Here is a 15,646-nt window from a genome sequence, read left to right as displayed (position 1 = left end):
CTAGGCTTTATATTCACGTCATATATGAAAATCAGAAAACAACATGATTAATCCGAAAAGCAAGTTACCGTGAATGAGTCTGTCACTGGTTAGAACTTTTTTTTTTTTTCCCCCAAAATATATGTAGGCAGAGTAAAAGATGACAGCTTACAGAAAAAATGACAGTGTTCACAAAGAATCTTATGCCTTTACAGCAAAAGCAGGGACATGTTTTCCTCGTCTTTACAATTGAGCCATTGGGAAAACTTCACTACCTTTTTCAATGTCTCAAGTTTTTTCTGTTTGAAAAACAGCGTAACAAGTTGCAGTGAAGGCTTCTTAATTGGAAATATCTTTATGCTAGCTTTTCTTATATTTAATATGCAACTGTAGTTCCTTATAAACTTTCTTCAATTAAATTTTACTCTTTTTTTAGAAAGTTACATAGATTTAATAAAGAGACCCTCTAAAAAGAATGAGCTACAGATTTTCCAACACTACAAATTGATAATAAGCCTCATGACTGCAGGGTTAATTTGCTGTTAAAGCTGCTTATGTAGTAGTCCTATGAGTATATACCCAGAGCTGGAAGGAACTATCTAACGAGCAAGGAAATGCACTTTCACATTCTTTCCCACCTGAATAGCTCTTTTCAGTCACATTAAATAATAGCCTTCACAAGGAGATGATAGATAAACTAATACTTGAACTTTAAGCATGAAAATTAATACTGGCCTAAATGCTGGGTATGCATTTGGCCCTCAATGCTGGATTTCTTGGGGGGCATTCAGACTCTTCTCAGATAAAGCCAAGCAAGAACCTCGGCCTCATTCGTTGATAAGAAAGCACAAGACTTTGTAAAGCGGGTCATATACATTCGTCAAGCAGTAGGATGCTTTGCTGCTCATCAGATGATACTAAATTAATAGCAGTGGCCATAAAAATTACCATTTTCAGAACATAACTGTTATTTAATTATGTCTTTTTCTCATTAAAGAGCTCAGCATTTTAATCTCAGCTTTGTTGGAATCCTTCTATAAAAAAAATAAACACGGTCAATTTTAATTAATGTTTTGGAGGCATGGTGATGCTCATTTTGTGTATGCCCTACATAATGGGTCATTCTGACAGTGTTCTCTTTTAAAATACTAACAGAATAAAGGTATTAGAGAAACATATCAACTTTTCTGAATATTTATCTGTTAGCTGAACATCCAAAAATTGTCCTTGTATTGTTATTTCTAAAAAGAGTTCTAGTTGATTTAGTATATGAAGGGACATTATGAAATTTGTGTTTTAGCTCTACGTTCAGAAGACAAACAGTTATATAAGAAACAGAATAAAGTAATCTTTGTAGCTGTTTTTTTCTAATACTGTGTATATACACCAAATAAATAGGATGAAATTACTTAACTGTTAGTATATTCAAGGCCAGGAGACAGAATGTGTAAACAAGCACACGCACACACAAACTTAGTAATCCAAAAAACCAAAACAGACTAGAAATAAAACTAATTGCCACTACAGATATTTAACAGTCTCATTACAGATAATTTGCCTATAATTTGTCTGTAGCCACTCTTATTTAGTCCTTGTTTTCATTCAATTGGTGCTTTTACAAAATAATAATTTTCTTCTTATTAAAGCAATGGAAAAACGACATGCAACCCACACTCGAAAGAAAATGAGACTGTGACAAAAATATTTCTAGCTAAAATTGTAGTACAAGTGTGATTCTTACACCATGGGCTGATAATTATCTTTGTGAAGCTGAAGTAAAAGACTCCAGGTTACAGTAGACAAAACTCTTCTTTTGATGCTACTGCCTTATGACCCAGTTTTTATTCTCAGCTACAGTACTGTAACTTCTCTGAAAATTATATGCTTGGAGCAATTATTTCTTAAATTGAATGCAAAAGTTAGAAGAAAGTTCAAGTCAGGAGGAGATGGTGCCAGATTCACTCTATTGTCAACATGTTATTCCTATGTTTGTTCATGGAAAGATAAATAAAAAGGAAAATCACGTATTTTCTAGCATCTTAAATTCACATAATAGAGCTGTGTAGTCACATTTGCAGGTCCCAACAGTTGATACACAAATCACATGCTTAAAAAGCTTTGTTGAAAAGTGTTGGGTTTTTTATTATCTTAGTCTTGCCTCTTCTTTTGATTTTTGAGCCCTGTCTCCCTGCTAGGGTGTAATTACCTCCCACTGCAGTAGATCTTCTGAATAGATCCATCAAAGGTTGTAAAAAACGCTGCTACACACCTTGAAAGTTCTCCCCAAGTCCCAATATTCTCACAATGGAAATTTGCTTTCCCGGCCTCCCTCAGCCCTCCCCACACAGTTCAGCCCTCGCAGGGTGCTTACCTCAGCTCCACCAGCAGCTCCGCGGGCCGTGGCCACAGCAAGGAGATCCCCGAGAAGTAGCTTCCAGCATTTTCCATGGACTGCCTGTCTCTCCAGCCAGAGGCCGAAGAGGCGTTTGGTGTTTCGCAGCCTTCAGGATGAGGAAGGAAAAGCAGCTACCCCTACTGGGGAGGTGGGACAGGGCAATGCCAGCACCTGCTGAGCAAGGAGGTGTCCAGAGCCTTTGAGATGATCTGCCCCAGAATAAGGACGCTGGCCAGAGAGGTATCCAAGAGTTTTGGGACTCGAGGTGGTGGCAGCTCTCCTGCCGAGGGAAGCAGGGAGGCCTGAGGCGCCATTTCTGACAGGAGGATACCTGCAGCATTCCCCTCAGTGGCTGCCCTTCCCCTCCCGCCCCCTCTGTCTCCCCACAGGCCCCGGGGAGGAGCGAGCACCCAGCCCCAGCTGTGGTGAGATGGGGGGCGGCCACAGGTGCCTTCCCTTCAGGCTATGGAAAAATCCCTTGAGCAGCTTCCCCCGAGTGCCCTGTCCTCTGAGGCTGCCCTTCACCCTCTGGTTCTTTGACTCTGGGCCTGGTTCAGAGACGGTTTTCCAGCTCCTGACTGAGTGTGGTTGTGGGTGTAGAGGAGCAGGTGGTGGCAAGGTCTCCACGCGCCCTTCATTGCTGAGCGCTTTACTCTTGCGCTCCCCTGCAGCGTGCCTGAAGAGCAAGCCAGTACCGCAGCTGCAGGGAGCGGCGTGACCGAGCCTCCGTCAGCATTAAGCAGCCCGGTTACCGGCAGACATGCCAGCACCTGAGAGCTTTCCAGCTCAAAGGGAAAGGGCAAAAGCTCTTACGTTTGCCACAGCGCAGAAGGGTTTAGTTACCATAGACCTCCCTGCATCCCACAGCGTGGAGGCAGGTTTCACCATCTCTTTGCCTATACCTTTCCATTCCATAAACGGGGGCAAAATATTGCCCTCCCAAGGATGCAGTGAATGTTAGTTTGCTAATAGTTGTTGCAGCTGTCAAGCTGAATGTATCCTGACTCAAATACCCTTCCCCACCAGATGCCTGTTTCATGTTTCTCCTTTACATGGTCATGGTGTTTTAGGAACAGGTTCTCTTTCTGCAAGAGATTTCACGCTGTTGTGACTGCTTCAACTTTGGTACACGTTTTTGAGTTATCAGTATAGCGTATTGGAAGGGTTCTCCTGGGTTTTGCAGAATAAACAAGGGTTTTGCAGAGTGCCTCTGCAAAAAAAAAAAAAATTTGCAAAAATAGGCAGTTTCATCAATTTCCTCCCATTTTCTTGGTTGCTATAGTTTGAGAAAAGGCAGATGTTTATTCCGTTCTAATCCTAGATATTTTTCCTTCACAAAGGTGGCCCTGGCTCTGGCAAAGGTAGCCAATGTGAACAGTTAGCCAAGAAATATGGATTTACTCACCTGTCCACTTGTGACCTTCTCCAAAATGAGTTATCGTCATTAACAGAGAGAAGTAAATTGATCAAAGACATCATGGAATGTGGTGAACCTGTGCCTGGCGTAAGTGGCAATTTTATTTGGGGTCCTAATGGTTAAACAAAGGCAGATTGTCTAAAAGCATGGAAATAAGAGACTAGAGCTGATGATTCCCATTTAAGTGAAGTTAATCTGCAACTTGAGGGAGAAGTTTCCTCATTGCCAGATCTGTGACACTTTTTTCCCCTTTCTATGCCAGTATTTCTTTACATTTCAGACTCACGTAAGTGACAAATTAGTCATGAAATACAGTGAGACAGATGCTGCGCTGTGCATTGCAAAATGTCAGAGTAAGTGCAGGAAAGAAACTTTCTGTCCATTTTATAGCTTCACATTTCAAGATTCAGAGCTGGTCCTCCTGGCAGCTACTCTAATTTACAATACCTGCAGCAGTTCCCTGCAGAGCTGGCTGCCATCCCAGAGTAGCTGAGTTGCAGTTTAACGGAGACAGAGTGTGTTGTTCTCAGCTAAACTTGATTTTTACATGGCAGGTCCCCAGCCCCAACTCTTGGTGGGTCTTCGGCAAGTGCAGCTAGATTGTAGGATGCGTTTGTTAATGAAAGATACTGGGAAGTGCTGCTTAGGGGAAACTAAAAGGTGTGCTGAGCCCTCATTTTGATTGCTTTGCTCTTTGGTGTGTTTGGTCAGAGGAGTCTCTTATCACTTTCCATGTAATATTATTATATCCTTGACAGAGCAAAATGCGATCAGGTTGGAAAATGCTGCAGCAGTACTCCAAAGTTTCACATGTATGAAGATTAATTTTGAAACCATGAAATATTCCCAGCTATCTAGAGGATACTTTGGGAACTCTTGAATGGGTTGCAACACTAGGTTTGTGTAGCATAGCTGGCCCTCAGAGAAGAAAAAGTAGGGTGTCCTGCTATCTGCAGGGAAAGAAAACCACCTGCATCCACAGGACCTGCTTTTAGCAAAATAAGGCAGTTCTCAAGGTAGTTGGACTAAAGTCAATGTAACAAACAAAGGTATCAATCTTTCTTACTAATTAACAAAGTAATCCCTTTCTCTCCAATGCAGAGTATTGTCCTAGAGCTACTGAAGGAAGCCATGGTTTCCAAGTTAGGGGACGCAAAAGGATTCCTGATTGACGGGTACCCCCGGGAACTGAAAGAAGCAGAAGAGTTCGAGAGCAAGGTGACCATATAATTGTAATGCTGTTATAATTCCCATTAAGATACGACTGTACTCCTGATGCTGCTTGGGTCCCCGTCTTCAGCTGATTGCAACGGGGATGTGTAAAGAGCCGATCCAACAGCGTTGTGCTGCTGATCACTGAAATTTTGGCACCCCCATCCATATAGCAGCTCCCGTTTTTCCCCTCACCAACACAGACTCTGTAATACCAGGAGAAGTAAAGGCTGACTTTACCCAAATTTAATATAAACCAGGAACAATTCACATTTAGTGGAAAGCACCATTTTTAGAATCTGTTTTCTTATTCTAGTGGATGGCTGCTGTACTTCTCCTGAAAATCTCATCAAGCACTATTTGATGTAGGTTCATGAAAGCATGTATCTTCACAGTTAATATCTCCTACCATTGAGCCAGCTCTGCTAAAGCTTGCTGCCACTTTGAAACAGCAAAACACAGATTAAATTTTTGCGACGAGTAACAGGTGGCGTAGCCATAAAAAGAGCGTTTTGCAAGTGACTGCATGGCAGTTCAGAGTGTTATCGATTTCCTCAGTATGTGCTAAGACTTACTGAGAAGTCTCAGCTGTACATTTCTCAATCTGCAGAAAATACTCTATATAAGCCCTATGAATGAATTTGCCAGGGTTTAGAAGAAAAGTAGTGAACTAGGGGAAATAGTTAAGTATATATTCTATCATATTACACTCCGCAAAGTTTGAAAGGTAATAAAACTTTAATGAATCATCTGTTTTCTCCCTGAACCTTTGGCTGCTTTGTCTAGTTGATTACCACAAAAGCCTAGCAGGATTTAGGCATCAGAAGTTGGACAAAATAATGGGCAATAGGAGTTGCTATAGAAGCCATTCACAGAAATGTTGACATGTTAGTTCCTTTACTGAAATGCTACAGACTGTTAAAAAGACATTGGAGATTTCCTTAATTTTGTTTAGAAGGAGGAACTATTTCAGCAGTGCTGCTTTTCTGGCAGGCATATGTGTCATGCCCTGTGAACACTGGTGTATGCTATGAAGCAGGACTTAGAGGTTGGAGTGTCCTGGACTGAGGCATTGCCAGGCAAACAAGTCTTGATGCATCCAGTGCAAAGCAGAGCCCCTTTCAGTTCCTGTAGTTGCTGTAGCAGCAAAAGATCGTGTAGTCCTGAGCTGCCTTTGGATTAAAATACAAGGACCCAAAGTGATACAATATTAAATTACAAGTTCCACATCACCAGGTGGAAGATACCCAGTAAGACAGAGTGAAGACCAATGCATTAGACTTGTTTGGCCTCCTGCAGATGTCCCTGGAGCATGCGTTATTTATGCTACATTGTGTCAGGAAAACAGTAATTCAAAATAAAAACAACAGTAGTAATATCTGATAGGGGCATTACTTTTACTTTTTGCAATTTTTAACTCAGAAGAATGACATTTCTGTAACTTTTTGAATTCCAGAGAACAGCAACATTGAAATTTTTAAGAGAACCACATAGGTTTTTCAAAAGCAAATTGGACTTGGTCTGTCAAACAAGATACTATTGTCTGATCCTACCAGTCAGTAGACTCCTTCATATCCTCATTGTAAGGTGATGATATGACTATAACTGATGAAAGGAATCATTCCTCATTTATTCTATTATAATTTAGAACAGACCCTGGAATTCCTTATGTGGACACGGGAGGAAGTAACTTCTCACCATCCAAGTCCAATTAAACAAAAAAGGACATTTGTTTTAATCATTGATTAAGCCCACATCTTTTATAACTTCTCGATCTAAGTCTATTGCACTGTTAAAACTGCCTTGTTGGCTTTTTTAATCCCAAAACCCAATACTGCTGCTGCTAATAGCATTAATGTTTTCTGAGCTGTGTTGAAAAAATGGATGGATAAAAGCCTGTCATTGAACCGTCCGACATAATCCCTTGGCTTCAACTGTCTCTTAGAAAGTCATTAAGGTAATAGAAAGGTCAACATAATCCAGACATCCTCAGTCAAATGCAGAAGGCCTAACATGAAATATTTACCTTTAGAAATATTTACCCTTCCTTTAAGAGCTGTCAACAAAGGCAGCAATGGCAGTTTCCATGTGTCAGTCATTTAGACTTTCTTTGCTGTAGCTGTGGTAAAAGCAGGAATGTTTAAGGGTCACTAATGTGAAGATCAGCTGTCTTTTCTCAAAACTTCTCACTCTTTCCTAAATGGTGTTCTCCAAATCCCTGCTAGAAAGGGAAGGAATGAGAAAAAGCCTGAGAGCATCACTGAAGGATTTGATATATAACTGCATGGAAAAATTATGACATTTACTTTTCTCTGATCCTGTAACACCTTGATTTTACTTGAGAGAGTGGAGCTTATCCCTTCAGACTCAGCCCAACAGTTGTTGCTCGGACAAAACCTTGTGTCAGAGAGAGCTGTGCTTGAGCAGGGTGCATGACAGGGTGTATTGCAACATTTATGCTAAATGACGTGCATATTTTTCAGAGTCTTGGGGAAAGAACAATGGGGATTTGTGTTTACAACCTCTGACTTTCTCCTGAAATATTATAATGAACATTTTGTTCTTTCTTGCCAGTTATTTTTTACCCATAAATACTGCAATATCTACTATCAAATGTAGATAGAGACAATTATTTACTATCTTTGCCAAGGCCTGGGAATAAAAATAAATAAATCCATATTTATTTTGTTTATAGAAAAGGTCATACGCTTCCTTATGACTAGTTTGGCCCTAGCCAAAAAGCACTAAGGGGTGGGCTTCTCATAAAATTCAGAAATCACTCACCAATTTGAAAATACAGAGATATCACAGTCTTCCTTTATGTCATGGGTAGTAATGATGTAGAGTTACACTGCAAATATTGACATAAAATAATGTGCAACAAAGTAATTCACAGGGTGTATTTCTGTGAATGCGTCCAATAACAAGCATTTGATGGTGTCTCTGAGCCTGTTGGTTGCTACTCGTTTCCTTTTCAAGTGGGCACACTTTACTTTGGACATTTCCTTCTAATGCCTCTTGAAATTCTAAGCTATAGTTTACCTGAATGAAAATATACTCTTCACAGATTGTACAAAGCAAAGGCTAAAAAAATAACTGTGTCAGGCATTCCATGAGTCCAGTGCTGTTTGCATCAAGCTTTTATCAAAGAATTGCAAATAAAGAACAAACTGATGATCTTTAGTCCTAGTAGCCATAATTTTTCACATCATATCTCTTTTTCTCTGTATGTGTAGAGCCCAATAAAGCACAGCCTTGATCCTGAATACTGGGATCTCCAAGCACCACTACAATAAGAGGTGTTTGTTAATAAAAATAATTTCTCCATAGACAAATACGAAAGTAATTTGCTAATAAACTCCTTTATGTCTCTTTCAGTAGCATTTCTTTTTAAAGTTATCCAAAGAAAATAAGTTTTACCAGGCCGGTGGTTTGAATACTTATTGGTTTTCTTTGTCTCTAGATTGGGGAACCAAAACTTGTGTTCTGCCTGGACTGCTCTGCGGAGACCATGAGCAGTCGCCTCCTGATGAGTAATCAGAGCAGTCAGCACTCTGATAACGCCAAAACCATCAAGGAAGGAATCGAAAGCTATTACCAAGCATCAAAACCTGTGATTGCGTACTATGAAAGGAAGACACAGTTATGCAAGGTAAATTTCTTGAGCTTTTGAATTAAATTATTGCTTTTTACTTCCATTATATGAGCAACATTTGGAAAATACTGACATGACACGATTTATGAACTGTATTAGTTTCTGCCTTGTAGTTTGTTTTCGTCTTACACTTCCCTCGTTTGTTTGCAGCTTCTGCAAAATTCTGAGTTCCACAGTACAATTTGAAAGAATAAAACCACAGATTTATCCTGACTCTGAGAACATACCCTGAATCACTACTTCATCTGTATAGAATCTTTTATTAAACATTAATGCTGGAAAGCTTTTTTTTAAGTATTAGGATTTATTTCTCTATAAGGACTTTCAGAGTTAGGATGAAAGATTATGTTAATCCAAAGCCCTTTAGTTAAATTTACAAAACTGACAGTGTATATCCTGAAATAAAACAGACCTGCACACAAGAAAGATCTTTCTGCTGGAACAAATGACATAGTTATATTAATTTCAGTGAATTACTTCAGTTTACACCTATTGAGGATGTGATATTTAAAGCATTCTTTTTATTCTTTAATGAATTCTTTACAGAGAAGCAAGAAAAATTCCATCAGTGCAATTAAGTGATATATATGCTTGCACATCTGTAAACTCATTTATGTGGGATGTTTTATATCTTTCTCTGCTCCATTGTGGCAAACTATCCCTTATGTTCAGCTACAGAAAGATCTAGTTCCTGCTGATCCTTCTTGTCCTAAAAGGGAAAGAATCCAATAATAGTTTCTGGAAATATTATGGGAGCTTTTTTCTAGAGGCTGTAGCAAACATGCAAATCACATATCCCAAACCTTTCTCCTCTGCCAAGTTCCCAAAAGAGAAACATGCAGCTAATTTATGCGCCCATATCCTGACCCGAGAACAGAGTAAATGACAGTCCTGAGAAAAATGATACTCAAAGGGAGAGTCCTGATTCATGTCCTTTGCTAATCCCACGGTAAGTGCACGGAAGGCAAACTCTAGAGTGGCAGAAAAAAAATCCCCAGTTACTTTCTTTTCTTCTTCAAGCTTAAGAACAATTACCTGGTTTTATTTGTATTTTCTTTGACGAGCTGTCTTGCCAACATTGCAAGGATGTGTCTAATGAAGAACTCAGTACAATACACCAACACAGTGCAATGCAAAGGAAGACAGAGCTCTCTGTATCTCTAAGATCTCACTGCAGTGAGCTGTGCCTACCATAGTGTTTCTCTTTTTGAAGTATCAGGGAAGTGACAGCCCCAAAGAGAATGAAACCACACTAGGCGTTTTCACACAGATTTTGCATTCACGTTCTGCTTTATTTCACTTGATGTGGACTCTCCTTGCCCTTCCTTGATACTTCTGCTGCAACTTTCTGCTCCATCTCCTATGCAATCTCTGCAATGGCAAACCACACAGTCTTTTCTTGAAAGCTTATAGCTCCTTAGCTCCTTAAGGGACTTGCCTAGTCTATGGGTCAGAACCGGTGTATGCTTTGCACTCTCTTATCGTTATTTTTGGGGGGAACTGACATTGTGTGTTTGCATGTTAGAAATTATTCATGCATTGCTTTAACAGTGTTTACACCGTTTTTCTTACAATGTCTACCCAGTGTCTGTACTTGCTTCTGATGAATGTAGGTGTTCAATGCACTTCCACCTTCTGGATGGAACTATTGGGTATAAAAGCTCTGTAAAATCAGCTTTAGAAACATTATCATGTAAAATGTCCTTTTAAGGTTGAAAAACGCATTCTGTTTTTCTTGAGTACAGGTACTCTGTATTGAAATGTCTGCCTCATCAGCTTTTTACTAAACCGATAAAATACACATCTGCTATTAAAGATGTGATTCCATTATTGATTTAAGTAAAGTAGGGAGATGCCCCCTCCCCAACCCTTCTGATGTAGACAAATGCATGTTCAGTTATTTATCAGCATTTAGAGAACACTGCCAAAATGCTCAGCAGAGGTAGGCTTTTAAAATTAATCCTCCCAGGCTGTCCTTGTCACCCCCAGCCAGCTTCATGTACAAGCCTGCAGCCCTGGTGCCTGTACAGCAAGGAGCAGAAGCAAATGTAGTTTTCAGACACGAGGCATGTTAACGTTTTATTGTTCATGGGTGAGAGAAATGACTTTTTTTAACCAAGCGTTGTTGAACAGTTGTGATAATCTATTTTAACGTTTACTTTGCACCTACAGTCAAAGTGGTCTGAGCACCTTTTTGCACAGGGCAATTGACTTCAATAGCTCTTCTGATCCAAGTATTCCCTACCAGTTCTGCAGTGGAAAGTGCTGAAATAAAAAAAAATTAGTTTTGGAAATACACAAATACTGTGAAACAAAGTAATTTCTTTTCTGGAAGAAATGCTTGTTTAGGAAATTTTTCTAGGCAATTTTCCTGCGCAAGTGAACTCAAAGAGTTTGATCGTAGGGTCTCACTTGGTCAATGACACGACTCAAGCCTAGTGCCTGGCATAGTGGTGTCCTTGCAGTGCCCAGTCCTGCTCTGAGCAGGAGGTTGCACTAGATGATCCACCGGGGCTCTTTCCAACATGTATTATTATCCTGTAAATGCGCATCTTTCTTACAAACCTATACACTATTTGGCTCAACAAGTTGAAGAATAAAGACAAAGAACAAACAGTTAAGAGCTGGCCAACAGCTGTTTTGAAACAAAGAGAACTAAATAGCACAAAATGTGTAATTGTGAGCTATGTGGGGAGTTAAGAGGAAATAGACATTTAGGTTTACAGTTTTAAAATGGTTTCAGCAGTGAATATGTGTGAGCCACATGTGTTGAAGAAAGCAGAGAGTAAAAGGGAAACTTGCAATTCCCAGGACACGGGGTTAGTTTCTTATTTATAGCAACATATTTTCCAGACTGCTGAGCATTGACATTAGCAGCCACTCTGATGTTCTCTGAATGAAGGAAGGAAATTCAGGTGGAAAGGAGAAAAACTGTCAGCACTTCTGACTGCATTTTTTTTTCGGTATGGGCTAGGCTAAAATAGTCTTTGGTTTTTGTTATTTGTACTATCATATGCATACACAGAAGACTGAGACTTTACCTAGAGGCAGTCTAACATGTTTAATAATTTTCTTCCTGATTTTAATTATGTTGTGGTTTGGGCCAAACTGGCCGCTGAAATGAACAACAGAGGCTCTCCCCCACCTCTCTCCAGGAAGAGGAGGGAGAGAGAAAGAGACGAGTTTAAAAAGAAGCTAAACTAATGAAATACTAATAATGAAATAAAAAGACAATAATGAAACAAATACAATATATACAAAACCTTATCGAGCTCCTGGGATGACAATCACATCACCAGCAGGCACTGGGAAAAGTCCCAGGCTGGACTCAGAGATGGATGGGAACTGGAATCCAGATCTAGATTCAGGAATGCATGGATCAGGATCAAAGGCAGATAAACAGACAGTTCTCCTTGGACGCTGGCCATTGAAGAAAGAGGCTGACCCCGTTGATCCCTCAGCTTTTATACTGAGCACGGGGCAGATGGGATGGAACCCCCTGTTGGTCAGGTTTGGGTCACCTGTCCTGTCCGATCCTCCCTGAAGGTGCGACCCCTCTATGCTTTTCCTCTTCTGAGCCTCCAGCAGGGCAAATCACAAAGTGAGCTGGCCTCAGTTGTTATAGCAGTAAGTATAAGCAAGAGCCTCTCTGCAAACCATTCCTTGGCGTAAATTAGAAACAATCAGGTCGTATCACTCGGGGAGTGAACACTGTCTTAAAAATATGGCGTAAATTTTCACAGAATTCAGTTAGTTAGAAGAGGCTTAACTGAAAAGTAGAATTTCTGAACAGAAAATTGGTTCTGGTTTACCTCAAGCTATGGCAAATTATACCACCACATGTTTTCAGCTTTGGGAATCTGTTCATTCCTAAGTGGGTGTTACTACTCTCCAGCATTGACCAGTACTGGTTGAAGACGTTGATGTTCCCATTAAGATGCTGCTGCCTCTATAATTCTGCTCATTGAAAGAACTGTGTGTATGTTTCTGGATCCATTTTGGGCAAAGCCACCAAAGCTAACTTACAATTGTTGATTTGAAGACTCCTTAAAATAAATAATCTCATCTACATTCATGGATTTTTTAAAAATAATCCATGGACCTTCATGTAACTACAGACCAGAGGCTTGTGCACAATTTTTCTCAGGCAAATGGTAATAGTGATAGTAGGTACGTAATTTATTTCTGTCTGTTGAAAGGTTTTTGGAGAATCATTAAGCCTAATAGGTAAGTCGGTGGGGAACAAAGGAACAAATGTTTCCATGTCACCCCCCTTGGTGACTTGTGACCCATTAGAGGAGACACCAGTCTAGAAAGACACATCAGAACCATTAGCAGGGGATTACAGAGAAAACACAATGGTAAATTCCTGCCAAATGTGAACGCGTGTCAGGGCAGCTTGTATCCACTGGATTCCAGACAGCTTGATCCATTGCTCCAAGAACCAGGTACTGCACTGTCTGAGAGGTTTTTAACACTCTTTTTAATGACAAAGATATAAATCTTAATGTCAGCACAGCTGAACTTGACTGACCTTCAATGAGAAGCTTCTAACTAGTGAGTTTATTCCAGAGTCTCAGTCTGTCTTTCTGAAAACAGTGGTCCTCAGCCATCCTCTCTACAGGCAGTCGGGTTTTTCTCAGTGGCAGTGTGCATTTAGGGTTCTAAATCCCAAAACCTACAACAAATGGAGATTTGATGACAGAGAAATTAATTGGTTGATGATTAGTCCACTCATTTTTCACATGAGCTCATTAAATTTCTCTGTGTTTGAAGTTACCTAAAGCCATGGTGGCATTTCAGAACTGGGAGCATTATGGAAAACTGTGTCTGGATATTGCTTTTTTGAGAAGACAGTAGCTTGGATAACCTTGAAAACAGTCCTAATTTATGAGGTTTGTTATAATCTGAGACAGAGAAATACACATTTTTCTCTTTCTGGAGCTGCAGGGAGTGTCATTGAATTATTGTGGTACTAGCTGTGAATTATTGTCACATTAAGTTAGTTTTGTGCCACAACTTTAAGTTAGTTTTATGAATTGGACCTTTGTTATTTAGGAGACCAGCATGGGAAGCACTGGGCCTGTCATTAGTCACGCTCATCCATATTTTACTGTGGCTGTTAGGAAGGCAACATTCCAGCCAGTCATAAGGGGCTGCAAATTCCACGCTCACAAACCTCATTCTTCATCACAACTGCCTTGATCTAGACCTGAGTGTCAGTCCCAGTTGTAGAAGAGGTTGCTGAAAAGCCAGTGGCAATCAGCTGTGCTGATTAGGTTAGCTTGGTTATCCACTGCAGATGTGTTTATGGAATAAAGAGATAATAAAAATACATGTTAAGACAAGAGAGCTTTGAAATGGCTGTGGCCTTCACCCTGTGTGAAGTATATTTCCTGTGGGATAGCTCTATGAAAATAGGTGTCTTAACAGGTGAGATGGTCAAAGCAAGCTGCTTTATAGCAGCTGAGGTGGGAGTTGCTAGTTCTATTCTAACCGGAGCAGGCAGGCATTTGATCCAGGATGGTTCACCAATGGTTCATCATTCCCCTTTTCTCTTTGCTATGAGTAAGTAAAGCCCCCCTAAACCCTTCGTTTCTGTGGCACAGGAAGCTTCTGACAGACACGCAGCCCTTGATTGAGAACTGACCTTTCTAAGGCACCACCTGCTGCTTCACAAACCGTTCCAGCGTGTGCGTTCTCCAGCACTGCGTACAGCAGGGACGTCAGCAAACAGCAGCGGGGCAGAGAGCAAGGGAAGCAAGAGACCCGTCCTTCGGAAAGCCTCCCAGGAGGGAGGGGGTAGTTCAGCTCAGGCTGCGAGACACCCTTGCAGCGAGTCCCAGGGGACTGAACCCAGTCAGACGTGGCTCCTTAGAGGGTGGCCAGGCTGGTCATTTCCAGTGCTGGAACTGCTGTACGTGGAGACAGACTGGCTGGGTGCGCCAGCACTTCCAGCAGGATGCCACAAGGGACCAAACCTTGCAGCGTCTGTGGATGCCACCGAGAGCGAAACCGAGCTCTGGAGCGTGAGTGCGATCCCTGGCTGGATCTCTGCAAGGAGCAGCTGCCGCCTCCCGCGCCAGGCTGAGCACCGGGGGACTTCACTGTACAGTGAGCGCAGGCAGACGGTGCCGGAGCTGGCTGCAAGTCAACACGTGTCCGAGAACAATTTCGTGGCCTATTTCAAAAATACGTTTCTTGGAGTTTTAAATTCCTTTTATTCTCCTGCAGAACAAATTGGTGGTCAGGAATATGCCCTTCAAACGTTACTATTGTCTGGCATCGTGGTCAGCAACTTGGGAGATGACCATGCAGCACGTAGCTCAGAAAAACAGGCTTTAGCAAAGTTGTCACGTGTCCAGTTAAATGTGTGCACGCTCCGTGGCACGCAGGCATGGAGGAGCAGGGAGGGAGCTTGCTTTTGAGTAGAGAATCAAGGCTCCCACCAGGCATTTGAGAGGAAGCGAATGATCATCGCCAGCATGAAAGCTGCTTCTGGCACTTCTGTGAAGGCAGAAGAGAGCTCTCCTTCCTCAAGTAACAACCCGTGTGACACTCGCTGCAGGGGATGGACATGAAATTCACTGCTCTGAAAAGCTCAATGCTATATTCTGTTTTTTGGGGAACACACAGAAGTGTTACTGGTTACAAACATCATTGCTCTCTGCTAAAAGGCAGCGCGCTCTGCCTCAGCACAGGAGAATAAATTGGTCTCGGTTTTGTTGAAGTCCAGTCATGAAAAATAAACTCGAAGAGCCTGGACAAGCTCTGGCCAAAACAGAATCTTTGGGGTGTTAAAGAATTTCTTCAATGAAAGTGAGTTCTCGTACAAGGAAAGAAAAAACATTTGCGGCCCAAAGGTTGTCCTGAAACCAGAAGTAATTAATTCACCAAGTTTGCACGTACAACTGCACAGAAACACACGGCCTCGCTGAGTTACGGCCATTGGAAAGCTTTTGGGTCAGTCACAGCGTTACATACGCTG

The 15,646-nt window shown here is 41.2% G+C and overlaps 1 protein-coding gene across 1 annotated transcript in view; it reads left to right on the top strand.

Moving 5' to 3' along the window:
* The window catches only part of AK5 (adenylate kinase 5), a 92,980-nt gene that overhangs the window by 76,776 nt on the left and 558 nt on the right, over positions 1 to 15,646 (top strand). Inside the window, exons 11-13 of the mRNA XM_074151988.1 lie at positions 3,715 to 3,878; positions 4,893 to 5,009; positions 8,467 to 8,655. Of these exons, the coding sequence (XP_074008089.1) occupies positions 3,715 to 3,878; positions 4,893 to 5,009; positions 8,467 to 8,655 (470 nt within the window). The remainder of the gene's footprint in view (positions 1 to 3,714; positions 3,879 to 4,892; positions 5,010 to 8,466; positions 8,656 to 15,646) is intronic.

The sequence above is a fragment of the Numenius arquata genome, chromosome 8 (assembly GCF_964106895.1).
Source record: "Numenius arquata chromosome 8, bNumArq3.hap1.1, whole genome shotgun sequence".
Classification (NCBI taxonomy): Eukaryota; Metazoa; Chordata; class Aves; order Charadriiformes; family Scolopacidae; genus Numenius; species Numenius arquata.
The sequence above is the reverse complement of the archived record's forward strand: the minus strand, read 5'-3'. Positions and strand labels throughout refer to the sequence as shown.